Source organism: Myodes glareolus, chromosome 9, assembly GCF_982192425.1.
Source record: "Myodes glareolus chromosome 9, mMyoGla1.1, whole genome shotgun sequence".
Taxonomy (NCBI): domain Eukaryota; kingdom Metazoa; phylum Chordata; class Mammalia; order Rodentia; family Cricetidae; genus Myodes; species Myodes glareolus.
In genome coordinates, this window is record NC_142034.1 from 39,177,015 (window position 1) to 39,203,118 (window position 26,104).

The following is a 26,104-nucleotide window of genomic DNA, read 5'->3' on the forward strand; positions in this document are numbered from 1 at the left end:
AGGACAGTGGCCCGGGGTACACAGAGCTGCAGTAATCCAGGATGAATAAGTCTGCAGATCTAAAACACAGTGTGGGGACTGCAGTTAGTCACACCATGTCTGGTACTGGAAATTTGATGAGAGATTTCAGGTGCTCGTACAACATAAATACAAAACGGTGACTATATGAGGAGACAAGCATGTTCATATGCCTTCTGTAAACATGTCACTATGTCAAAATTTCATGATGTACCATAAATATACATTGTTTTATTTTTAAAATGGAAAATAAATAATAGACTGGATTTTCAACTCTAGGGAGCCCAGGTTCTTAGTCAACATGCCATAAGAAATGATTGAAACTAACTCACTGCTGATTTAGTATCTATCCTATCCAAAACATTTGCTGAAAAGAAGGAGAAGAATACAAAGGACCAACAGAAGCCAAACATGATGCGATGCTGTGCTCAGGACTAGAGAGATCGTTAAGAGCACTGGTTACTCTTACAGAGGACCTAGGTTTGATTCCCAGCACCTACACTGGGCAGCTCACAACTGCCTGTAACTCCATTTCCAGGAGACCCAACACCCTATTCCAGCCTCTAAGAGCACTGAACACACATGGTACACATCCTGACAAGCAGATACACACACATACACATAAAAGAAAATAAACTTCTAGAAGATCCTATGCACATAGAGTTAAGAGACAAGTCTGGAATCCCAGCACTGTGAAGAATGAAGATTGAGGTCAGGCTGAGTTACAGTGTGAGCCCTTTCTCAACACAAAGGACAAGAGACAAGGCAGTGAAGAGGTGGTTCTCAGTGAAGGAGCATATATTTACTTGTGTATTATCTGTCTCGCTCCTCCCACTCCATCTCAGAGCCTTAACAAGAGCTGCTGTTTCTCTAGAAACAATGAAGGGGGGTAGAGAATGGTCACTAACTCAGTGAGATCTATCATTGTAAGTTATGACCATAAGCTACACACCTGCATCCTCTAAAGTTAAACCAACTTCCTCAAAAGCTCAAACTCAGGATCCTCCTGCCTCAGCCTCCCAAATGTTGGGACTAAAAGGTAGATGTATTAGTACTCAGGATCCTCCTGCCTCCACCTCCCAAGTGTTGGGACTACAAGGTAGATGTGTTAGTACATATTTATAAATCCCAGTATTCAGGAGACACAGGCAGGAGGATTGCTTCAAGTTCAAGTCCAGCCTTGTCCATATAATAAGTTTGGTTCAGCCATGATTACATAGAAAGAACCGGTCTGCCTCAAAAAGAATAATGAAAAGAAAAGGAAGAAAGGTGGGGGGAGGAGGGAGGGAGGGAGGAAGGAAGGAAGGAAGGAAGGGAGAAAGAAAGAAGAAAGGGAGAGAATGAATAAAAGAAAAAGAGAAAGAAAGGAAGGAAAAAGAGAAAGAGAGAGAAGAAGAAGGAAGAGGAGGAAGAGGGAGGGAGAAAGAAAGAAGGACGGAAGGAAGCAAGCAAGCAACAGCAAAGTGTTTATTTGGTTACTCTTCAATATTCACTTTGGTCACTGCTGATAGGTACTTAATCTCTTATTCAGAAACCAATTTCAGGGGCTGGAGAGATGGCTCGGAGGTTAAGAGCACTACCTGCTCTTCCAAAGGTCCTGAGTTCAATTCCTAGCAACCACATGGTGGCTAACAACCATCTGTAATAGGGTCTGGTGTCCTCTTCCAGCCTGCAGACATACACACAGACAGAATATTGTATACATAATAAATAAATAAATATTTTTTTAAAAAACGAAAAAAAAATTTCGGCCCCTACACCCTGGCTTAATTGTCCCTAATTCTAAATTGATGATGCACCAAATCCTTTGGAAGGGCTGAGGTTCCTACCTCTAACCCTGTGGTTCAAGGAGTCCCTATTCTTTAATATTTAGTTATGCTTATAGACAGAGGACCAAAGTGAGACACAGGACAGGTGACTTCATAACACTTACCATGGTGGTAACAGCCTCCATCCACCTGTCATCTGACCGCATGGTACATGTGTCAAAGGGCTGACAGACAGAGAATTCCAGATTGCCCAGAACTTGAGCTCAGATCCGTTCCGACTGTGGCATGGCCTACTGGAATTACCATCCACTAGTTCATCTCCCTGGCCCTACGATCCATTTGCTTGTCCACTGTCCACTGGACCTAGTCCTCCCTTTCCCTGCTACAGCTTCCATATTCTTACACTTTGCTCCTATAGCTGGGACTAGACTATGAGGTTTGGCTCTGACATGTGGCCCTGAAGTTTGACTCCTCAGTAGGCACCTCCAACAGATCTCAACAGTTTTTAATCTTTAATCCCATAGAGACTCTTCTGAAGCCCTATCAGTTCCCTTAGCGCCTAGGTAGATATATAGATGATAAAGAGATTAATGTTATAGATAAATAGATGGACAGACAAGACACGGGCTCTTTTATTCCTGTTTTAACTACTAATATTAACCCTCAGATCATACAGTAAATATCTCTATATCTACCTGGTCATCAAGGGAATCAGGATTACTTGACAAATTGCTGTCAGCAAACCCACTATCCCTTGTTAATTTATTATCAATAAAGTCTGACGTTGTAGAAGGGCACAAGTGTGTTCTGTTTCTGATATAGTGCACACATGACAAACACCCTTCCATGGAGAAAATAGGAAGAACTTGGGGAGTTGCCAAGTGAAGATCAATAGGTCTTGACCTTAACTTAACTGACCCCCATCTGCCTTAAGGCAGCAGCTCCCTGCTGCTTGGGAAGAATGATCTGAGGATGCTGCAGAGGAAGAGTGATGTGGGGGATCCCCCGTCCCCGCACTGTGCTTGTCCAGAGAGGAAATCCATAGTCATCCCTGGACTGGAGGGCAGTAGAGACAGAGTTATACACTTCTGGAGGAGATTTCAGTTTTTGTTTCCATTCTGTGTGTTTCACTTGTGACAGCAGCTAGTGTCTGGTGTCTACTGTGAAAACTCCCCCAATCCGAGGGAGGGGCACTTCCTCTGCTGCCCTGGCGTCTATAAAAGGTCTGCTTGAGCGGCAGAGCATCCCTGCAGAGGATCCAGAGACAACGAAGGCATCTCCCACAACCTCTGCCCTGGGCATCATGAAGATCTCCGCAGTTGCCCTCGCCGTCATCCTCACTGCTACCACCCTCTGCGCTCCCGCATCCGCCTCTCCGCGTAAGTCCAGGGCTCTGGCCACCACAGTTCACACTCTGTCTAGATGCCCACCCCACCCTGCCACCCCAGGTCTTCCCCTCTGTTCAGGCATAGTATGTATGCTGCCTCAGCCCCTCAGTGTCTTATATACTACTGACAGCGATCTTGTCATCCCTGTTAGGTCTCTAAGCCACATTATGGCAGGATGCTTCCCCCACAATGAACTTGTCTGTGTCTCCACAGTCTACACTAGGAACTCTGCAGGCACCCCTTAAGTGTGGACTGGTAAGGCAGGGTAGCTCAGGCTGACCTTGGAAAATGATTCATATCTGTCACCAGAATGGTTTCTAAGAAATGTCTAATACTTTTTAAAGTGCCCGAGGTGTGTGAGGTGTGATAGTCTCTTGTTTCATAGATAGAAAAGAAATGGGGCAGAGAGAGAGAGAGAGAGAGAGAGAGAGAGAGAGAGAGAGAGGTGAACTAAGTGCCTATCCAGGTCAGGCATCATACAGATTCCTTTACTTGTGCCATCCTGTTTAATACAACTAGGCAGTAGCTGTTCTTGACTTATGGTGGAAAACAGAGGCCCAAGGAGACAGATTCTTGTCTAAGGTGCACACTGCTGGAGTGTGGAAACTGAGCAGCCCTATCTGGCTGGGAAGATAAGCCCCACAGCTCTGATGTGAGATGACAATTCTGCCGCTGTGTGACATCTTGAACTGATTGACCACCAAGAGCTTCTCTGTGCAGGGCCCTTCACTACAGCCCAGTCAAACCCTGGGGTGTGATAGGCGCTTTCAGGCCCCATATAGGATCATAAGTTATAGTCTTTGGATGCTTCCCTAGATTGCATTCTACATCCCAAAGAAACCAAGCTTGGAATCCACTAGGGGAGCTGAAGAACAAGGTAGAGGGTCCAGAGCAGAGAAGGTGCCCCGCAGGGTGATAGGACAGAGGATAATGCACAAGCTTGGCTCAGGGACCACATAGGGTTTGAACAGATCCTCTTGGGCTGCTGTTGAAATCTCCAGTGTGGTAACTGTGTCCTCTGAGCCTCCATTTCTGCCAGGATAGATGACAACAGACACTGCTTTCGAGATAAATCACGCCGACCCAGTAAAAGTCCAGTGCAACTGACCTTTAATAAAAGGCTCTCCTTCCTCTTCCTCTCTTCCTTCCCCCAGATGGCGCAGACACCACTCCCTGTTGCTTCTCCTATCTCTCCATTACGCTGCCTCGTGCCCATGTCAAGGAGTATTTCTACACCAGCAGCAAGTGCTCCAACTCCGCAGTCGTGTGAGTCTCAGCCCTATGGGTTCCTCTTTGGGGCACAGAAGCCCCGACCACCCCACCCCACCCCCGCCGTGCTGACTATAGCCCTGTCACGACCTTTCTCGGAGAATGCCCCTTATCATTCCCACCCACCCTCTAGGCTCCTCAAGGATCCACGGCTCCTCACCTCCAGCACAGTCCCCAGCTGAAACATAAAACGAACTGGACACAGTATCCTTCGGGCAGTGCTTCTCAATCTGCCCTTTGCGACCCCTTTGGCAAACCTCTATGTCAAAAATATTTGACATTATGACTCATAACAGTAGCAGCATTGCAGTTATGAAGTAGCAACGGAAATAATCTTACGGTTGGGGTCACTACACCATGAGGAACTGTATTAAATGGCTGTAGCATTAGGGAGGTTGAGAACCACTGCCTTAGAGGATCCTGCCTACCCTGACAGACACAGTGCCTAGGACGCAAACTTTGATATGAGCACAAGCTGAAACATCCTGGAGAAGAGCCGCTCCACCATCCCTCTCCAGTTAAGAGTCCAAAGTTTCCAAAGTTCACACCCAATCCTGCTCAGCTAATCCTCTGAGGAAATAGGCAGGGTCAAGGACATGTGTCCTATCTCTGTCACATCTATGTACACACATCTAAACTGTGTGTAGCCCTGACAGGTACGTGCAAGTCTCTCCGTGTAATGAAGCTCAGATTCTGAGGCGTTTGTTTCAGTGCTGCACAGTGAGTGAGGGATGGAGCCTGTCTCTAGGGCTCCCTCTTCCTGTTACAAAGCAAGGTCACTAGTGACAAAAGCTGAAGAGACAGTTAAGATGCTAATGATTCACAGAATGAAGATGGAGAGCTATAGAAATGGCTCAGTGGTTAAGAGCACTCGCTGCTCCTGCAGAAGATCCAGGTTCAACTCCCAGCATTCACATGATGGTTCACAATTATCTGCAACTCCAGTTCCAGGGGATCCAATACCCTCTCTCCAAACCTCCTCAGGCACCAGGCACACATATGGTACACATACAGACATTCAGATGAAATATACGCATAAAATAAATCCAAAAATAAAAGAAGAAAATGGGACAATAAAAGACTGAAAAGTGCTAATCCAAGAAATATTTTAAGATATATTTATTTATTGTGTATACAGTGTTCTGCCTGCATGTATGACTGCACACCAAAAGAAGGCACCAGATCTCATTATGGATGGTCATGAGCCACCATGTGGTCACTGGGAATTGAACTCAGGACCTCTGGAAAAGCAGCCAGTGCTCTTAACTACTGAGTCATTTCTCCAGCCCCAAACCAAAATGTTTTGTGACCCTGATTCTAAAAGTGTAATATTAATATTTAGTATTACTAAATTTAGCTCTAAAAATTAGCATTTTTAAAAACCATCCCTTGAGCATCTATTATGAGCAGGCATAGATGAATAAAACTGTGATCCTTGACTTCGGAGATTTTTTTTAGTAAGAGCTGTGAGACACAGAATGACTAAAGCACCCTATAAAATATTACTAAGAGAGAGGAGGGGGTGTGTCCAGCTCCAGGGGCAAGAGGGGGCAGTTCAGAGGTGAGTACTGTACAATGCTATTCATGGAAAGATTAGGAGAAGTGTGGGGGTGGGGTGTATCTAAGAACATGTTCACAGGCTTCTACTTTGGTTTGTAGGGACACAGGAAGAGAGGAGAGCACCCTGAGTGTCAGAAAACTGAAGAAAAGCATAGAGCTGGCCAGAGTTAAAATGACCTGGAACAGGGGGGTCTAGACAAGAGGCTGTTGAAATCACCCACACTGCAGTCTTGTAGTCTGAGTGCTACCCGGAGGCAAAAAGAAACAAGAGTCAGGAGCTTTGAAGGCTCAATCAGCCAGGGTAACAGATTTATGGTCAGGATTCGCGCTATAAGGGTTGTGCTGAGGTTTCGATGCAGGATGGAGAGGTGTGTGGGTGTGCAGGTCTGTCACAGGCTTTCCTTTTAGACCACCAACCAGCTCCAAAATCAAGACAGAGACTTAGGAATGCTTGGCCTTATCTATGACTGCCCCGCTAGTTCTTAATACTTAACCTGTTTCTCTTCATCTACGCTTTGCCCTGGGCTTTTTACCTTTCTTTCCTTCTTACTTTCCCTGCTTACTTTCCCTGCTTCTCCTATCTGACTGGCTGCTGCTGCCTGGCTTCTGGCCCTGACCATATCCCTTACTTTCTCTCTCAAGCCTAGATTTCTCCTCCTCATTTTCTCTCTGCTTGCCAACCCACCTATCGTTTCTCTGCCTAGCTATTGGTCATTCAGTTCTTTATTAGAGCAATCAGATGACTTAGGCAGGCAAGGTGAAACAAATGCAACACATCTTTGCATAATAGAATAAATGCAGCATAAACAGACGCAACAGTTAAAGTTAACATTTACCTAGTTAAAACGTGTTCCGCAACACAGGTCTAGAGGGCAACACAGGTCTAGAGGCAAAGTTGCAGCAAGACAGTCCGTGGAGATGTTGGATGGAGTGTAAGCAAAGGGCTGAGGAGAGAGTCCAGGAACTGCCAACAAAAAGAGGCTAGGCCACATTGTCTTGGTCATCCCTGCCATGTTAGAATCCTAGTTATGTCCTTTGGTAAACTGAGGCCCCTCAGGCTCTCTGCAGTACTTCCAAAGAGGGTAATTATGGCACTTTTGGGGGGGAGGGGACTAGGTCACAGAGAGAATACTAGTCCTTAGACCATCCCCTGGCACATAATGGGTACAGAGAATGATCAACCTGCTATTGTCATTATCTAAATGGTCTGGTGTGTGTGTGTTAGAAATGAATACAATCATCCATCTACTCACTCACTTAATAAATGTTCACCAAGTATCAACTATGTGCCAGGCCTGGGGCCGGAGCTGGAGAGAAGAAAACTCAAGGGGCGCAGTGTCCTTGAGGACACCTGCTCTTACGAGGCAGGTAAAAGGGAAGTCAGATGAGCAACGGGCCCCAAAAATGGAGGCAGGAAGGAAGGGAAGACTTACCCAAGATGACTTGTTCTTTGGTATCACATGCCACCTAAAGGAGGAGGAAATGGAAGTCCAAGAAATTCTGACTGCGGGAGTTGTTATCCTGGTCCTTTGACTACCCAGCTACAGGCTAAGAGGGCCAAGAAGAGCCACTAGCAAGTCCTAGGGGTCCCTCTTAATTTCCTCAACTCGGGTTCTGATTTAAGTTCAATCAATGCTCAACTTCTTTAAATTCAGCACTCAGCATAAGGCCTAGAGCAAGGGAGAGGGCCAAGAAAAGGCCAATGCTTGGCCTACTCCGTGCTGAGTTCTAGATTTGTGTGTGTTTGTGGGGAATTAACGTGATTGAAACTCTGCCTGTAGCTGGGAGCCTTTAGTTACAGCAGAAGAAATGTCTTCTTCTAAAAGGAAGAAAACAGCCCCGAGCTACAACAAAGCCCTACCCACCTCCCACGACCATTTCCCTTTATGCTTTTCAGTCTCCATGTACAAAAAGCTGCCCCACTGTTAACCCCTTCCTCTCTCCTACAGCTTTGTCACCCGAAGGAACCGTCAAGTGTGTGCCAATCCAAAGAAGAAGTGGGTTCAAGAATACATCAACTATTTGGAGATGAAGTAGAATAGAGGGTCTCTAGAGCCTGATCCTGTATCACTTGTCCTTGCTTGCTGTAGTCCTAACCAGCTTGGGGATGGCACTCATCAACCCCCTACTTCCACTTATTCCTGGGAGGGCAGAGATGCTACCATATCTTAGAGATTATAGCAGTATCCTCCCCTAGAGCCTGGGAGGTCTCCTGAGGCCCTGCCCATGACAACAGGAAGTCTCCAGACTTTGAGCTTCAGGCTTCTCAGCTTGGTTTGGGGACCAGGAAAGAAGCCTGTGGATCTCTCAAGCAAAGAAGGAAAATGGAGACCCCATACACAAACGTTCATGTCTCAGGCCCTCACAGGCTCTGCGCAGCAAACCCAAGAAATCAGCATTTCATTAAAATTTCTGATACAAGGACCATGCTGGTTTCTGGTTTGATTTCTTCCTAAGGAACCCTCTTCCCTACAAGTATTAAGCATGCAGAGATCGAGGCACACACCTGATAACAACATCAAACGTATGACCTGTGCAGTTAGCAAGGCTGGGGGCCAACACCCTCTGGAAATTAAGCATAGATAGGCAAAGCTGGTAAAGTAGCCAGTGACTTACTTACTAGGGTCAGAATCTAAGTATCATGAGACCTATAAGTCTCCAAGGGTTTATCTGGATCCCGGCCACACCTCCCTGCTTCCTCGGGCTTTGACTGACCCTTCTACCTTCGGCTCCTCTAGCACTATTATTCTCCCTAGAAGATGACTTAAGGACAATTTCAGAGGCCTACATTATTTTAGATAAGGTTTTTGATAACCATGCCAACTGTACTGGCACGGGGGGGGGGGAGAAGAAAAGGGGAATCCACCTTTCCCACCTGTGTGTCCTTCAGGTGAACACATATAGGTAACAGATGCAGTCATAGCTTAGATAACATCTGCTGAGCACTATGTGCCAAGCATTGGCTCAGCCCCTCACATCCATCAATGTCTTTCATTTTATAACCTTAGGGGTAGGCACTAATAGTAGATCCGTTTACAGGTCAAAACTGTTTTCATTTTTAAATTATGTGTGTGAGACAGACAGACAGACAGACAGGACACTAGTATTAGATCTGTTTACAGTACAAAACTGTTTTCGTTTTTTTAAGATTTATTTAATTATTTATTTTATGTATGAGTGCTCTATCTGCATGTATGACTTTGTGCCAGAAGAGGGCACCAGATCTCATTATAGATGGTTGTAAGCCACCATGTGGTTGCTGGGGCTCTCAGCACCTCTCTCAGGACCTCTGGAGGAGCAGTCTTTGCTCTTTACCTCTGAGCCATCTCTCCAGCTCCAAAGGTTTTTTTTTTTAAAGAGTAATAAAGATTTATCTTATTTTTATTTGTGTGTATGTGTGATCTATATGAGGTGCCCAAGGAGACCAAGACGGAGCAGCAGATTCCCTGGAGCTGGAGTTAAGGACAGTTGTGAGCTGCCATGTGGGTTCTGGAAATTGAACCTGGGTCCTCCAGAAGAAACACCAGTGCTCTTAACCACTAAGCCATCTCTCCAATCCTTTGTTTGTTTGGTTTGGTTTTTCAAAACAGGGTTTCTCTGTAGCTTTGAAACCTTTCCTAGAACTCACTCTGTAGACCAGGCTGGCCTCAAACTCACAGAGATTCTCATGTCTCTGCCTCCCTAGTGCTGGGATTAAAGTTGTGTGCCACCACTGCCCATGTTTTCATTTTTAAATTGTGTGAGAGATAGAAAAACAAACACACACACACACACACACACACACAGGATTGGGGAATGGACATGTGAGTGGGTTTCACCTTCTCCTTTTATCTTCTCGTGAGGGCCGGGATCAACTCAGGTAAACAGGCTTGCGCAGCCAACATCGTCAACCCGAGTCACCTCATCACCTCCACACTCAGAAAAACTCATGGGAACATGGGATTTGCCAAAGCTCCACAAACAAAAGGAAAACAAAGTTTAAAAGTTTCTAAACCCACTAGATCTGCTACAAAGGCCTCTGTGTTTGCCCATGCTCAACTTACAAAATTTTAAACACAAAAATTTACAAATAAATTTTAAAAATTCTCCCCTCTCCTCTGGTATACACATTTTTTTTTCTGAGCCATTCAAAGCAGCATATGCAAAACCACTACACTGCTAAGGCTTTCAGTATCATCTACTAATGACAAGAACATTTCCTCTGACCACAGAGTGAAAACACAGGAAACTAACACTGACACTGCTGTTTTCTAAAACATAGTCATCAAATACACATTATCACACCTTCCCACTGTCTCAATAATGCCCTCTTCAGCAACTTTTTTTTAAAGTAAGAATCTGATTCAGGCCAGGAAGCAGTGGTGCACACCTTTGATCCCAGCTCTAGGAAGGCAGAGACAGGCGGATCTCTGAGTTTGAGGCCAGCCTGGTCTACAGAGAAAGTTCCAGGACAGTCAAGGCTACACAGAGAAACCTTGTCTCACAGAGGGTTGTGGTGAGGGAACTAATTCAGTATACACACTATATTTAGTGAAATATCTTTTTAGCATTATTTTTAAAACAAACAAACAAACAAAATAACAGGATCTCACTGCATAGCCCTGGCTGCCTGGAACTGGCTATGTAAATCAGGGTAGCCAGGAACTCCTAGGGATTCACCTGCCTCTGCCTTTTGAGTGCTGGGATTTAAGGCATGTGCTATTAAAAGACCATTATGCCTGGTCTTTTGAGTGTTCTTTAACATACTTTTTGGCTTTGTCGGGGGGGGGGTCCTATGTAGCCCTAAGTTGCCTGGAACTCCCTGTGTAGACTAGGTGGCCTGGAATTTAGAGTAATCCCCTCCATCTCTGGTGCAGAGCTTACATGTCTGACCCATCATGCCCAGCCCTTTGTTTATTGAGTAGTATCTCAGTACACAGCCCAGTCTGGCCTTGAGTTTTCAGGCTGGGGTTACAAGTGTGTGCTTCATCACCTGACTGAACATGATTGGGGGGGGGGTCCTTAAGAGCATTGAAATTGCTTAGATGCTTAGCTTATATTTTTGTATTTTGTATATTGAAGTAATTTTGGTAGGAATTCCACTTGAGCAATGTTGTCTTCATCCGTGTAGCACATACAAGCATGTCATGTCACTTGACTTCTATTAAGTGTGATGACTCAATTATCCATATTTTTTTAAGTTTTTAGATTTGCTTATTCCATTTTATATGTATGAATGTTTTGCAAGCATGCATGCATGTTCACCACAGGTGTGCTTGCTGAATTCCCTGTAACTGGGGTGATAGATGGTTGTCAGTCACCACGAGTGTACTGAAAACTGAATTCAGATCCTCTGCAAAGGCAACAAGTGCTAACCACTGAGCCACCGCTCTAGCCCTAATGATCCATATTTTCTTGATACATAGTGTCATGGTTAATTTTGTCAAGAAATGAGTCCAGCCTGGCTGTAGTGCCACACACCTTTAATCCCAGGACTCGGGAGGCAGAGGCTGGTGGATCTCTATGAGTTCAAGGCCAGCTTGGTCTACAAAGCAAGTTCTAGGACAGCCAGAGCTGTTACACAGAGAAACCCTGAATGAGTATGGAATCAAGCCACTGGCATACCTGGAAGGGAGTTCCCTTTTTCTTTTTAAGCATAAATTTAAAAATTATATTTATTTTATGTGTATGAGTGTTTACCTGCATGTCTGTGCACCTTGTGAGTTCTTATAAACATCATAAGTGGCCATGTAGGAACCAAATCCAGGTCTTCGCTTATGATCTTACCTAACGAGCTACCTCTACAGCCTCTTAATCAGCTTGTTAGTAATAGAAAGATCTACCTTTAATGCTAGGCCCTGGGGTGAACAAAGAGAATATGATAAACACGGTGTTCTCACTGTGACTGACAGGCTGATGCCATAATGGATTGCAACCTGAACCATGAAATAAAATAAACCCTTTCATCCATAAACTGCCTCTGTCAGAGCATTTTAACCACAGCAACAGAAAAGAAAAGTAAGACGCACAGTAGGCTTCCTCTGTGTATTGACCTACTACAGCCAGCACTGTAGGTCCGGGGTGGAGTCGGGTAGGGAAGGAAGCTTGGGGAGGAAAGACTTCAGAAATGGCATAGCACTGACATGGATTCCAAAGGTCTGAGTCAGGTAGGAAAGGAGGGGAAAGGCCGCAAGGTAGATGGAACAACACAAGCAAACAGAAGAGATATGAACGGCAGCTCCTTACCACACAGCCTTCCACCAGCAAGGAGGGATGTGCGAATAACTGAGGTTTTTCTATCCCTGTCATTTTCCTGAAGGCGGTTCTGTGAACAACTCCTGCCCCTCACATGGGCTGATTTTGAGCTTGGTGGTTCACAAACACACGCCGGGCCCCATCAAAACCAGACATAAGTGACTTTGCCGCTTTCCTGCTGAGGGAAATGAAGTTCAGAGCAGTTCAGCCAGCAGGCCAACAGGGGCCAGCAGAACAACGGAACCGGGTTCTGTTTCCATAGGCAACCTGGTTGCTCAGCTCTTGGAAGCTTCCCTCTCCAGAAGTCCAGTGTCTCCCTGGTTTCTCTTTGCCAGCGGAAGGGAGGGCCTCGTCAAGTTGTGCCCCACTTTGCTGTCCTGGTTCACCTCTGCCCTACACCAAAGAGGATGGGCCACGAAAACAAGGCCAATTTCTCTCAACTCCCCAAGTCAATGTTCAACTACCCATGGCTGGAATATCGAAACCGGAACAAAAGTGAGGACCGCAAGGGAAGGACTAGAGCCAGGGGCGGGGCCTGATAAAGTAAAGCTAGCTATCTAGACCCAATCTCAGACACGGCACTGGGTTTAGCGAATCCTTGGGAAAGGCCAGGGCAGGCCTTTGAACATGTGACTCCCCACAGCCCTCACAGTAAGTCTCTGTTTCCTCAGTAGGATTTACTGGATTATTCAAGTGGCGACAGCTGTGTGCCCCCAGCTTCTCCCATACCTGTGCCTTGCTCCCTGCACCAACTCTCACACCCCAGTTCTTTGCATAAGGTCTTCCCTAAGTCCACTGTTCTTACCTCCGACTTTTCTGGTTAAAAAAAAGTTGTTTTTTTTTTTAATTTTTAATTTTTGAGCCAGGGTTTCTCTGTACCTTTGGAACCTGTCCCGGAACTAGATCTTGTAGATCAGGCTGGCCTCGAACTCATAGAGATCTGCCTGCCTCCACCTCCCAAGTGCTGGGGTTAAAGGTGTGTGCCACCACCACCACAAGGCTAACTCTTGCTTACACGCAAGACTTGGTCTGTATCATCTCCTCTAGGAATTATCTGCTCTCCAGCCCCCAGGGTGCCTCACAGCCATACTGCCTGTGTGTATTTCCATATGAGTTTCCCTTTGTAAATCACTACACACCAGGAGTTTTGCCTCAAATGCTAGACCAGTCCTTCCCAAAATGTCCCAGAATGATCAGAGCAAAGTCTAGAGAATCAGCTACTAGAGGAATGAGAGCCAGAACTCTAGACTTTCACATGCCTTCCAGACGAGTTTAACGCCCATTCACATGTAGGAGACTGAGTGAGAACAACAGTCCTCACCTTTAACTGACTGCAGGATCTTCAGGAGAGCTTCCCCAAAATGCCCAGGCTCTATTACCACAAATATGACACAGATTAGCCTGATACAGGGCCTAGGCGTGTTCAACTATCATTCCAATAATTCTGATATGCAGCCAGGGTTGAGAACACTCTGCTAGTTCTGTGTTCCTTAAATGTCAATGACATGGAAGGCTCCTGGGGGTCTGGTTGAAATGAAGCTCCTGGCAGCGTTTCTGAAGCTCACAGGCACAGCACTGACGGGGAAGCGCCACCCTGGGTCTTGGGGAAATATCTAGTGCTAGCATTTACTAACTGTAGAACAAACGAGGACCTCAACAAAGAGCTTGACCCCACGTTTTTAACTCCTGTCTCATCGGAACCATGCATATATTCTTTCTGCTCTTGCCAGAATTCAGAAGGGCCACGGCTCCTGTTCATCTGCCCTTGTCCTGTTACAAGGTAAGTAACTTTCGTTACCTTAGGAGCTGTGTCCAAGGGCACCAAACTCCCTCCCAATTCAAGCCAGCTCACAGAACTACTGGCATTCACCTGGGGGTCTGCTGTTAACGCTGTGTGATCTTGGACAAGTTACTCTCCTTCTCGGAGTGAACCTTTAGAGTCTCCTCGTTAATACGTCAACAGTGCCTGCCCCCTCGTACAGAGTTTCTAATGAGACAAAGTCTGTAAAGTCTGGGCTATGCAGAGTGCTTGCTAAAAGGAATCATTTTGCTAATGTAACAAGCCTTACTTGGGGTTGCCATAAAAAAACACAGACTGCACAATCAAATTTAAATATCCCATAAACAATGCATAGGATTTTTAAAAGCATATAAATGTTCTAAATATTTTATTTATTACCTGAAATCCAAATTTAAGCTGTCATTCTTTTGAAGTTTCTTATTTATGCCTTCTAAATATAGAAGTCAACATTCCAAGATTTGAAGTCATGACAATCACTGGAAAACCCTTAAGATCCTATTAGTCACTAAACTGAGAGCTCCTGATGAAACCCATTGTTCCCTGTTGTGTAGAGAGATCCGTTGTAAAGATAGAAAAGTTTGAGAGATGCCCGAATCTTGGCCAGATCCTCAGAAAACCACTGGCCTGCACAACCCCCTCTGCTACAGTCAGAACTGTACCACGCAGTTAAAGACTTGGGATCTAACATGCACAAGGCCCTACATGTAGTCTCAGCAACACACATAGCCAAGCTGTCACACAGTAAGGACAGTACTTGAAGGAAGCCTATTTTCTCGAGTAACCTATGAGATTCATGGAAGCGGATAACTATGTAACATACAGTAGGTGCTCTTGTCTGAATAAGCAGTGGCCTCCTTTCCCTAGCGTTATACCTCCCCGAGCCCTGGCCTCCTCCCTGCCCACATGACCTTTCAAAGGCTTTGAGATTCTCGAGTAACCAAACCATGAACCCAGATCAGTTTACAGATCCCTTCAAGATCTAGGGTGCTTCTGAGCTTCACAGCTATCTTGGGAGAGGAGCAGAACAAGGAATTAGACTTGTTTTACAGAGAAGACTGAGGTCTTGGGATTGTAAAGTAGCTTTTCCAAGTCATATAAATGGGGGAGATGCTAGCTGTGGCTCCAGCCTAGACTTAAAGTGGTATCTCCCGTGTTTCCTTTTCCTCCCTTCCATACCCTTTCTCTGGCCCCAGCACTCCAGTAATGGCCTAGTAATGGTCTCTGACTGCTCTGCCACTTTCTCTCCCTGCCAGTTGCCAAAGGAGGCATTTCCCCCAAGTCCAGAGTGCTGGAGGGTGCATCAGAGCAGACCAGACTCAACTCCTGCCTTGCATACTAATAAGAATGAGCTCCTCATACATTGGCGCACTCTGGATGATCGACGCAAGGAGCGGGAGTCGCAGAAGATGTTTTGGAGAAGGAGAAAGCTCCCAAGGTGTGCTTTGCCCTTGTCCATATTCTTCACACCATACAACTCCTTCAGGAAAAGAGAGGAAGAATCAGGATGGGTTTGGGCCAAGAGTGGGACAAATCAGGTCCTAGATAGAAAGGATCTTGGGGTTCTAGAAGCACAGCTCCATCAAGTGAGTATCACTGAATCCTTCTCTGGTCTCTTCTCTTGAGGCTCTGTGGCACAGTTAGGGTCATGATACACGTAGGAGGGGAGGAAGAAGGGGACCATGGCTCTCTGTGCAATTTCTCACACAGGTACTTCAAAGACAGTGCCCAAATACAAAACCTTTATGTCGCTATCAGCAAGTTGACTTTAAAACCTAAGTTGGAAACTGGATCGTTAGATCCCACCAAGGACCCCCTGAAGTGGCAAAGATTAAAGGTCAGGACCATGGTAGCATGAGGACTGTGGACACTCCTTTTCTGTGGATACCTTTACCTTGGGTTCAGACTACCTACCCTTCAGCCCTGAGTCCTTCTTTGCAAAATGGAGGGAAGGAAGAATGGGGATGGGGTTGGCTGGACTGCTTTCAGTTTGGAGTTCTGCTTTTTTCTTCCATCGAACTGGCTCTCCTCGGATGCGCAGGAACTCACAAACAGCCTGAAATCTCCAAGAGAGGATGAACAGTGCTATGCAGCCTATGTGAGAAGCAGCAAGGGGATGGGAGGGCAGCTTCAGGGGGTGGTAATTGCGATTGAAAGGGAAAACCAGCTAAAGGTGGATGGTAGGGGGCAGGGACATCCCAGGTATAAATTTCAGCTGTGTCCAGAAGACAATAACTCTTGAGCTGGTGTCCAATGTCTTTTTCCTTTCCTACAGGCTTTAGGCCATCTGGGCATCAATAACAAGTTTGTCATAGAAGCGCTGTGGCAGGTGGTGAGTTCTGGGGCTGCATGGAGTTCAGGGGTATGTAAAGGGTGGGAGCATGGGCACATAAGGCTGTCCAGAGTACCAGGAAAGGTCAGGTTCACCATTGTGTAAAGTCCCCATTTGTGCCTTTGGCCTCTTTAGACTTTAGTTTGAGGACAGTGGGAATCTGAAGATCCTCTTTGTTTAGGAAAATACTTTGGACTGAAAAGCCAGAAAAGACTTGGAGCTGGAGCTGAGTAATCATTCCTGCAATCTTAGCACTCAGGAGGTGGAGGCAGGAGGACTGCTAGTTCCATGAGCTTGAGCTACATGAGTTCAAGACCAGCCTGGGTTGTGTAGCTAGACAGTTTTAAAACACTAAGGACTGAGGAGGTAGATCAGTAATAAAGCCTTGGCTAGCATATACCAGGCCTTTGAGTTCTATCACCACACTGGGACTAAGTTCATCCTCTGACTTAAAACATTACTCTAGGCTTACATATGTTAAACTAAGCATCCTACTATCATTATTGATGGAGGTCAGGTGTGTGTGTGTGTGTGTGTGTGTGTGTGTGTGTGTGTGTGTGTGTGTTTTGCTGGGAGTTTTTTTGTTAGTTTGTTCTGAGATAGATTTTTACTATGTTGCCCACGTTTTGAACCTATGGACAATCCTCCTGCCTCCTGACCCCAACTGTTGGAATTACAGGCATGAGTCACCACACCCAGCCTGAGCCTAATCACTCTTTATAGTCACATCTACAACCTTACTGAGCTCTCAGAAGAGTTAATAGTATCTCACAAATAGAAGCTCTGAGAATCCAAGTGCTTGCCTAAGCCAAGTGACTATGAGATACTGGGAGCACAGAGAATGTGCACAGAAGCCTCCCTGGCTTGGCGCTGCTTCATGGCGCCATCCTGTCAGTGTATTCTGTGTGCGCATGAACAAGCCACTCTAGTTCCCTGATTTCTATCCTGTAGACATCACACTGAAGCAATCCTTAAAGCTTTGACCATCTATCACTTCATGGTATGTTTTCGCTATTTCCTCCTTAAATCAGGCTCAAACTGGTTCAGCAAAAGTGAAGGATGAGGCCTATAGAGCCCTGGCCATCCTAGGTATGTTCTCACCCTTCGTGGGAGGTATAAAAGCGTAGCCACTTTCTTCTGTGGGTGTGGGTAAAAGGAAAGAGGGTATGACCCCACTCCAACCTAGCGTTCTGCAGGGGCTGGGAACTACCCTAGGTACCGTTGAGCAGAGAGAAGGACAGGGAAGGCTCTTCAAGTTGCATTCATGCTTTGCCAGCTCTGTGATACAGTGGGAGAATGGGCAACCCCCTGGAAACCAGTACTTGGACCTCCCGTCTTCAGAGTAAAGTGGAGTTAAATGGGTCCTTACAGAGAAGAGCAAGAGCAATCCTTGAGGCCCTGCCCTGACCTGAGCACCCTCCCTATCCAGGTTGCTTGAATAAAGTTGTGATCCAGGCTCTCATCAAACAGTTGAAGGGACAAAATGAGAGACAAAGGAGAGAGACCCTGATGGGGCTACGCGTAGCTCTGAACTCCTGGGCTGCTGTGCCGAATAGCAAGGTGATTGGGAAGGGAATCTGTAATTGAGGCAAAGAAGGTCAAGGCAATTGGTGATTTCAGCTCGGACTTGAGTCCGAAAGAAGGCAGCCTAACTCTTAGATTTAATAGGAGACACTGTCCTTGTGGAGTTCCTTCTAAAGTTGAACAGAAGTATAGGCTGATAAACTCACAGTTAGACAAGCTCTGTAAAGCTGAAAAGAGTAAATGAGATTCTATAAGAAACCAGCATGTCTGTGCCCTTTAAGTGGGCGCCATCGTTATCATCACCTCTAAAGCAGACCATTGAAGCAAAATCTCTGTCAAAAAGTAAAAGACACTAAGCGAGTCCACTGATACGGCTCTCACTTATCAGGGATCTCTTTAGAGCCCTCATCCTCTACTTCAAACAGAGCTTCGTGTAAAAAAGAATCCATTACTCATCCATTTATTCAGCAAGTAGATATTAAACAGTTACCATGTGCCAGGCACTGTTGGTCCCTTAGGATTATCAAAAAATCAAAAAGGCAAAGCATCCTGCCTTGGTTGCAGGACTCGCAAAAAATTAAATAATTTAATATGCAGAAGTATCTATTTTTGTTAGTGGTACCAATGTGGTGGGAGGAAGTAAGCAGCACCAAGACTGCCAAGTACGGATGAGAATGAACTGTAATTTAGACATGGTAGATAGAGAAGGTCCAATAGGAACAGTGCATTTGAGCAAGACACGAAGATGCTTTCCAGACACCTAAGAGAGGGTGTTCCAGCAGAAAGACTACCCACGACAAAGGCAGGGACATGATGGGCATGGTCGTGGGTCAGCCAGAAAAGGCAGTGCTGTTGAAATGGAATCAGAAAAGAGAAAGCAACGGGAAATGAAGGTCTAGTCCAAGAAATTAACAGACTAGAGTGTATGTGGCCTCGTGGGCTTAAGTACCCGGGCTCTTACTGTGAGTTTGAGGCCAGTCTGGTCTACAGTGTGAGTCCAGGGCAACACAGAGAAACCCTGTCTCGAAGGGGAAAAAAATATGACTTAGGAAAGAGTAGATGACAGCAAAAAGTAAGGAAAAGAGTGCAAAAATCATGTGATGGCCTGAGGCTTATTTTAGAGAAAAATGGTCGAAAGCAATATTCTAGAAAACATGAAGCCTGAGCCAGGTACGGCAGCGTGTGCCTGACATCCCAGCTCCTCTGAGACTGAGGCAACAAGACCCTAGGTTTGGGGTCATCTATAAAATGAGATCTTAGCTCAAAAAAGGAAAAAAAATCACATTTAAACGTGACTGCCCACTGAAGACAGAGCGCCTCCTGGTGCTCATTTTACATACTGTTTCCCTTTAAGAGACCTGAAATTGGAAATGAGGAAGAGCTGGTGCCTGTGCTCCAGAAGCTGATAGACAAGTCGCTGAACGAAGTGTCCTTAGAGGCAGCCCTGTGCTTGGGTTTCCTGAGGCCCAGCAACAGCATGGTCCAAGAGTTCTTGCTGCTATGTCTGTGCCAAGGGCCCATGCCTCAGAGGATGAAGGTATGAGAGGCAGGAAGCCAGGATCCCTGGGAAGTGCTTGGCAAACAGTGGCCAGTGTTGACTTGGCCAGTGTTGTGACTACTATCACATCCCAAAGAAAACAAGTTTCATCTGGGTACACAGCACAGTTCTCTGTGTGTTTATGAATATGTAAATACATGACTATGAGGATATATGGACAAACAAGTGTACACACATACATGTATTTGGCATTTGGTATGAGTGCTCATTTATTTATATGTGCACATATCCACTTGTACTCTTATTCAAAAGGCCGAAAGGCAGAAAGAAGCACCCTCTCCTTATTCCCCATTGAGTTCTAGGCTAGCCCTGAAGTCTGCTTGGCTATCAGCACACTTCTGGGTACACCATATACCCTGCTCCATCCCGTCCTTCACAGGCACTTAGGATGCTGGTCAAGATGATGAATGTTCACTCAGCTGCAGTCACCAGGGCCATTCTGGAACAGCTACACTCTGACGTCATTGATGTAAGCTCTAGGCTACTTGCCTTAGCACTTAAAGAGGAGGGTTGGAAAAGGCATCATCTTTCTTTCACACCTCCCTGTCCCTTTCCTTAGGACCGCTTTGAAGCTACCCAGATGCTCAAGACCATTGGACTGGAAAAGATCCAGGCACAGGGACTGGAGGAACTCACATTTGACCTGCTCAAGAGGAAGATACACAATGAACCCTTCCTAGTAAGACCATAGTTCTCAGGCCTAAATTTCTCTTTATTCTCTTGAGATGTTGATTCCCAACAAATTCCAGACTCTAGTATCACAGTGATTTTACCCTATGCCTCTCATGTAGTCCATGTTTTTAACCTACCTTTTCTGGTCAAGCAGTTCCTCAGCACAAAAATGCTACCCAAACTGCTTCCTGCTATTCATTTCTTCTTTCTTCCTATGAAAATGCTATTGCTCCTTCCAGACTATTCCAAGCCCAATGTGGTAGTACATGCTTATAATCCTAGCACTTGGGAAGTAGAAGCAGTCAGGAATTCAAAGCCAGTCAGTCTCAGTCACAGAGCAAGCCTGGGGAACCTGCGGGCAACATGCAAACTGATAAGCAAGGGTGGTCCAAATAGCACCTCCTAGGGGAGCTTTTCCAAACCACCAGACTCAATCTTGTCTTTCTCACATCCATTGCATTTAACTCTACAGAACTGCAGTATGTCCACATCATTCTAAAATGTAGATTGTCTCGACTCTTCATAAAACTTCCCCGCGGTTTCCAGTGCCCTCGGGATGGCTTACTTTGTGTACCATCTCAAGCCCTACTTAGCTCTTTAGTTTCCTCCCTCTCCAGTGCTAAGGACCAAACCCAGGCCCCTCTGTACAGTAGGCAAGTGCTCTGCTACTGAGCTGTGTGTCAGGCCTTGATTCTTTGAAGACTTTGTAGCTGGTCTGAAACTCACACTCCTCCTTTCTCTGCCTGGCAAGCGCTGAGATTGCCGTGTGCACCGCCCTACTCAGAGCCTCTCTACCCTACTCAGAGCCTCTCCAGCTTTCTTCTCGGAGCCACACAGCAGCTGTGCTATGGGTGGCTAGATCCTGATTTGCCCTCCTCTACCAGTATCATTACTGAGTGCAATTCTGAAAAGCCCTGGTCTGACCACCTCAGAAAATCAACTGTCTCCCCACCACCCGCCATTCTTCAACAAGCTGCTGGAAAACGTCCCAGAACCCAAGACTGAATAAGAAAATCCTATGTATGTGCGCCTTTCAGAGTACTGTAACTGCCTGTCTGCTTGTCCTTTACCTATTCAGTTGCTCAAGACAGATATCCTTTGTAACAAAAACTAAGTGTTTAGTAAAGGCATATGAAGGTACATCCCTGCCTTCCCTCTTTCTGTTGTCCCACTCTGCAGGCAATGAGGCAGGCTGTGTCTGAAACAGCAGAAGTTCTCAAGATGAAGCCTTTAATAATGAAACTGATGGAGGCGTGAGTTGGACTAGATAGGGCCAGAAGGCAACAGTGGGGTTGGCTGAAAATCTTATCTGTACTTCTGGGCAGGTCATTCTGACTCTAGACTTCTGTTATTTAAAAAAAAAAAAAAGCTAGTAATACCACTCAGTACCACTCAGGGTTTGCTATTAAACTATATTATAACCCCAAGGAAACTTTCAGAAGGCCAAGAGTTGTGGTGAGGATCAAACCTTAATCATCATGTTAGTGTTTCACGGTGAACTAGAGTATGTCTCCCAGCTCCTCTGATCTGAGACACGAGAGGGAAATGAAATTAGCAGCACCCATCATCATGCCCTCTCTCTGGGCCTGAGATATCAGCAGCCTCCCTCTCCCTGTCCTGCAACTGAACAACATACTCCCTTCTACACAGGCAACTGATGAGCCCAGATGCCAGTGACCGCCAGGAGGCAATCATCTCTTTGGTAAGCAGTGCTGGTTTTTTTTTTCTGAATCCATTTTTGAGGCATATTGATGATGGTAAGGGAGTAAATGACTTTGCAGTTACTGAGGATGAGAAAGAACTGTGGTTTGGGAAGGTTATTTACTTTAGAATTCTAGTTCTATTGAAGATTCAAGCCTTGGAATCAGTAGGGTAAATGATAGAGGGGTGTGAAGGATGCTATTAGGTATTAGAGAAAAGGTCTTGATTAAGTGGGAACAAATTCCCAAAGACCAAGGCAAGGGAAACCAAAATGGGAAAGAGGACGGGGCATATTACTTTCCTGGAGCTGGCTACTTAGGCAGATTCATTTTCTCTGCCCAGGGTGCCCTGGGGATCCGTAACCAACAGGTGTTCCACTTGCTGCTGGATATGCTGGATGCAGAAGAGACCCAGTCTGTGAAGAAGAGTGTAAGACATTCCTGTCACATACCCTCCCATTCATTTTGCTGTTTGTTCACAGTCAATGATAGGGAATTGGGGCAAAAGTCCTCAGACACTGTCGCTTGACTTGATTCCTTGTGGGTCACAGTAACCATGTCTAGAATCTCCTTTCAGGTTCTACCTCCTTTCCTAGTCCCAGGCAAAGTGAGTCAGCCTCAAGGTCTTTATTTCCATGCAGATACAAGAGACATTACTTGTTTGGGCTGCAAGCAACCCCTGGATCCAAAAAAAGCTGCAGAACAAGGTTTTCTTTGTGTATGATGTACCTAAAACTGGGAAGGTAGAGCCTACAAGGTTTCGGAAGGAGCCTGAGGCCATAGATGACTTGTGTATCAAAGACTTTCGACGTGCTAAGCTGAGCCCCTTGTTCATAGCAAAGTCCTGCAACAAACAAGGTGAAAAGCAAGAGGCGCCTGCTTTCTCATTCTATTTCTCCAAACCAAGAAAGCAAAGGCCACAAGTCACAGGGCCTTGGGAGCCAAAAATCAGGGAACAACTCTGGAACTTGGTGAGGCCTCAAAGTAGGTTTGCTTTTTGGGCCTAATTTCTAGTCTCTTCAGAATAGTTTCCTGATAACTCTTCTCTTTCATGAATAAATACTTGTCACTTTACCTAGCTTCGGAAGCACCACGGCTGTTCACTCCACAGGCTTCCTTCCCATGGCTGGGTGTTTTTTCTATGCAGCCACATTTCCTTTTATCAGAGCAAAGAAGGGAGGACAGAGCCAAAAGTTCTTTCTCTGTGGCTAGTTTTCCTCTTGTTCTAGCTTCATTCTGCTGCTGTGGCAACTACCATTACCAGAAACAACTCGGGAAGAAAGGATTTGTTTGGCTTATTCTTCCTGGTCATAGTCCATCACTGAGGGAATTCAGAGCAGGGATTTAAAGGCAGGAGCTTGAAGGCATGAACACTACCTGCAGGTTTATGCTTAGCTGGCTTTCTTATACCTCCATGGGATGATACTACTCACAGTGGAACTGGCTCTCCTGTATCAGTTTGGAATACAATCCTCCCACAGACATGCCCACAGTCCAATCAGATCTGTAATGCCTTAAGTGAAGTTTTCTCTTCCCAGAAGACTAAGATTGTATCAAGCTGACAAAAAGCAAAAAACAAACAAACAAAAAAAGTAGGACACTTCCCTAAATCAAGTCCCTTGTCAGTGCCCAGAATCTGGCAACAAAACTAATGAGCTGCCAAAGAAAATACAGAGAAGATACTGGGAAGTTTGCTTCATTTTCTTACTAACTTTGCCCCAACCTAAATCTCTCTAAAATGGTGAGAATTTTAACTTTTAAATTTCATTCATTCATTCACTCATGAGTACCTGTATATGTATGTATATGAATCCATACACCACAGCATAACTGGAAAGTCAGTTCTCTCCATACACCTTGTGGATCCCAGGCATCCAACTCAATTTGTCAGGATTGACAAAAAGTACCCTTAGATGCTGAGCCTTTTTTGTAAATCTCAAAATTAAAAAAAAAAAAAGAGACAGCATCTAGCTATGTGTCCCACCCAGACTTAGTACTGCTATTCAGCTTTAGTCAGAGCCAATCAAACTCTGTTGCCTACCTCATAGTCATTCTCTTTAAAAGACCCCATTAACTTTGTAAAATTGCCTTAGTTTTTTCTCTTATTTCTATTGACATTTGTATTTCCCTTTACTAACAAAACCTATTCCACCAATCTCAACAAACTACAACCATATTAAAAGGTTGCAAGGTGTGGTAGTGCAAATCCATAATCCCAGAATTTTGGGAGGCTAGCAAAAGAATTTGAAGTTTGAGGTCAGCCTGTTCTACACAGTGAGTTGTTTTAAGATTTAACCAAACCCAAGTCCTCTGCAAGGGCAACAAGGCTTTTAACCATTGAGCTATGTCTATAGCCCTATATAGTGAGTTTAATGCTAGTCTGAGTTATATACAGCAAGAAAAAAAAAATGGTGAAAGGGCAAGAGAGAGAAGAAATGAGAAAGTTGAAGGTAGTGCAGAGTGTGGGACCTTTGGAGAAATAAAACACTTGTTTTGTTTTTGGAGACAGGGTTTCTCTGTGTAGCCTTAGCTGTCCTGGTTTGCAGGCCAGGTTGGCCTCAAACTCAAAGAGACGTGCCTGTCTCTGTCTGTTGAATGCTGGGATGAAAAGGTGAGTGTCACCACAGCTCAGCAGAGAAACACTGATTTTTTTCCCTAAAGTGCACTACAGTGGTGACAATATAAAGAATAAATGATCAACATCTGAGAGCTAAATCAAAACAGTGACTAAATCAAAACAGATTTCAGATAAGCAAAGAGATGAGAATGTTTGAAGTGAGGCTTGTAGATACCCTTTATTTACTGTTAGGGGGCATGCAGAGATCCCATTTCCAAGACTTGTTAAAGGGGTGTGTTACATTTGGATGTTGTCCTAGAATCAGTTTTAATAGATTCTGATGGATGAGTGGGCATCTTGGGACTCTGAGAGGAGGTAATGGGAGGTTGTGACACTCTGGTGATAGACCCAGATAGATGGTAGGTGCTGTGTGAAGTCATTTTTGCTCAGTGTTATCAAGTCTTCTGCTGAGGATCGGTGAAATTAGGATTGAGATATTACCATGTAGAGACTGGTTATCTGGTTAAGTAATAAAACATGCCTCCTAAGGCACCATAAATATGGAAAAAAGGGGGTTAGGAATCTGGGCAGGGTTTTACACAAGTTGAAAGCTTAAACAATATCATTAATAATGCAATGTTTTTGTCTGTAGGCTGTTGAAACCCTGGGAAATAAGAATTACATTCTTATTCATCCCAAACCCCAAGAATGGCCAAGCAAAGAATGTCTTTCTTGTCTTTGGCAGGAGAGAGCCTAGGAAGTGCTTATATTTCCAGAAGAGAGAAACCATACTCTCTATAATACTTTACTTTGCATTCAGAATTCAATTCTCTTCCAAAACTTTTACTGAGGCAGTAGTTCCTAACAGTGTCTGCACACATTTTAGTAAACAATAATTGGTGTGCAGAAGAGCTATTATTAGCTTCCAGTGAGAAGATATCAGGGATGCACAGGACAACTATAAAAAATATCCACCAGCGCACAGTGGCACACACCTTTAAACCCAGCACTCAGTAGGCAGAGGCAGGAGGATCTCTAAGTTCCAAGTCATTGAAGTTACACAGAAAGACTGTTTCAGAAAAAAAGAACAAGACCAAACATGTTGGGTGTGGCGCGCTGCTTGACCAGCAAGCAAGAACGACCACAAAATCGAGGATTCTTCTCTGATCACACTTTATTGGAGCCTCTCGGTTGAAGGGATAGCGTGGAGCGAGAGAGAAGAGAGAGAAAAGCGAAAGAGAAAGAAGCCCAAGTGGCAGCTGCTTTTATAGGGTGGAGGGGGTTGGATATTGTCCTGACTGGTGAACACCACTCCGCTAGGGAACAAGGCTCAGTTATGCAAATGCAGGCCAAGGGTGAGTGGCAACTTCAAAAGGATTTGTTTACCTCCAAGCTGCAGGACCTTGGAGATGTCCTGAGGGCTCCTTACAGTTGGGATATATGCCTATAAACCCAGCACTTATAAGGCTAAGGAAAGAGAAGAGTTCAGGGTAACTTGAGCTATGTAGCAAAGACCCTGTCTAAAAAACAATGGGGTAGAGAGAATATATAACCTAGAGTGTTATTTTATTTACTTTAAAATAACAAAGATTTATTATGTATACATTTGGCTTCCATGTATGCCTGCAGGCTAGAAGAGGGCACCAGATCTCATTACAGATGGTTGTGAACCATCATGTGGTTGCTGGGAATTGAACTCAGGACCTCTGGAAGAGCACTCAGTGC

At 45.2% G+C, this 26,104-nt stretch overlaps 2 protein-coding genes across 4 annotated transcripts; both read left to right on the forward strand.

Annotated features, from left to right (window-relative positions):
- The first annotated feature begins 3,005 nt into the window (after positions 1-3,005).
- On the forward strand, positions 3,006-8,429 carry Ccl5 (C-C motif chemokine ligand 5). The gene is made up of 3 exons (XM_048437805.3): positions 3,006-3,166; positions 4,330-4,441; positions 7,954-8,429. Exons 1-3 carry the CDS (start codon positions 3,091-3,093, stop codon positions 8,039-8,041), a joined length of 276 nt encoding a protein of 91 aa, XP_048293762.3. The 5' UTR covers positions 3,006-3,090; the 3' UTR covers positions 8,042-8,429.
- A 4,098-nt stretch (positions 8,430-12,527) lies between these two features.
- On the forward strand, positions 12,528-22,900 carry Heatr9 (HEAT repeat containing 9). Of its 3 annotated transcripts, XM_048437802.3 has the most exons (15): positions 12,529-12,733; positions 13,969-14,018; positions 15,293-15,474; positions 15,747-15,873; positions 16,078-16,134; positions 16,312-16,368; positions 17,400-17,457; positions 17,798-17,928; positions 19,247-19,429; positions 19,830-19,919; positions 20,010-20,129; positions 21,302-21,375; positions 21,773-21,824; positions 22,166-22,252; positions 22,464-22,900. In XM_048437802.3, exons 1-15 carry the CDS (start codon positions 12,646-12,648, stop codon positions 22,827-22,829), a joined length of 1,722 nt encoding a protein of 573 aa, XP_048293759.2. In that variant the 5' UTR covers positions 12,529-12,645; the 3' UTR covers positions 22,830-22,900. The 3 variants fall into 3 exon arrangements, with proteins under 3 accessions (XP_048293761.2, XP_048293760.2, XP_048293759.2); XM_048437804.3 differs by lacking the exon at positions 19,247-19,429 and having other exon boundaries at positions 12,528-12,733; XM_048437803.3 differs by lacking the exon at positions 16,078-16,134 and having other exon boundaries at positions 12,528-12,733.
- Positions 22,901-26,104: the final 3,204 nt, after the last annotated feature.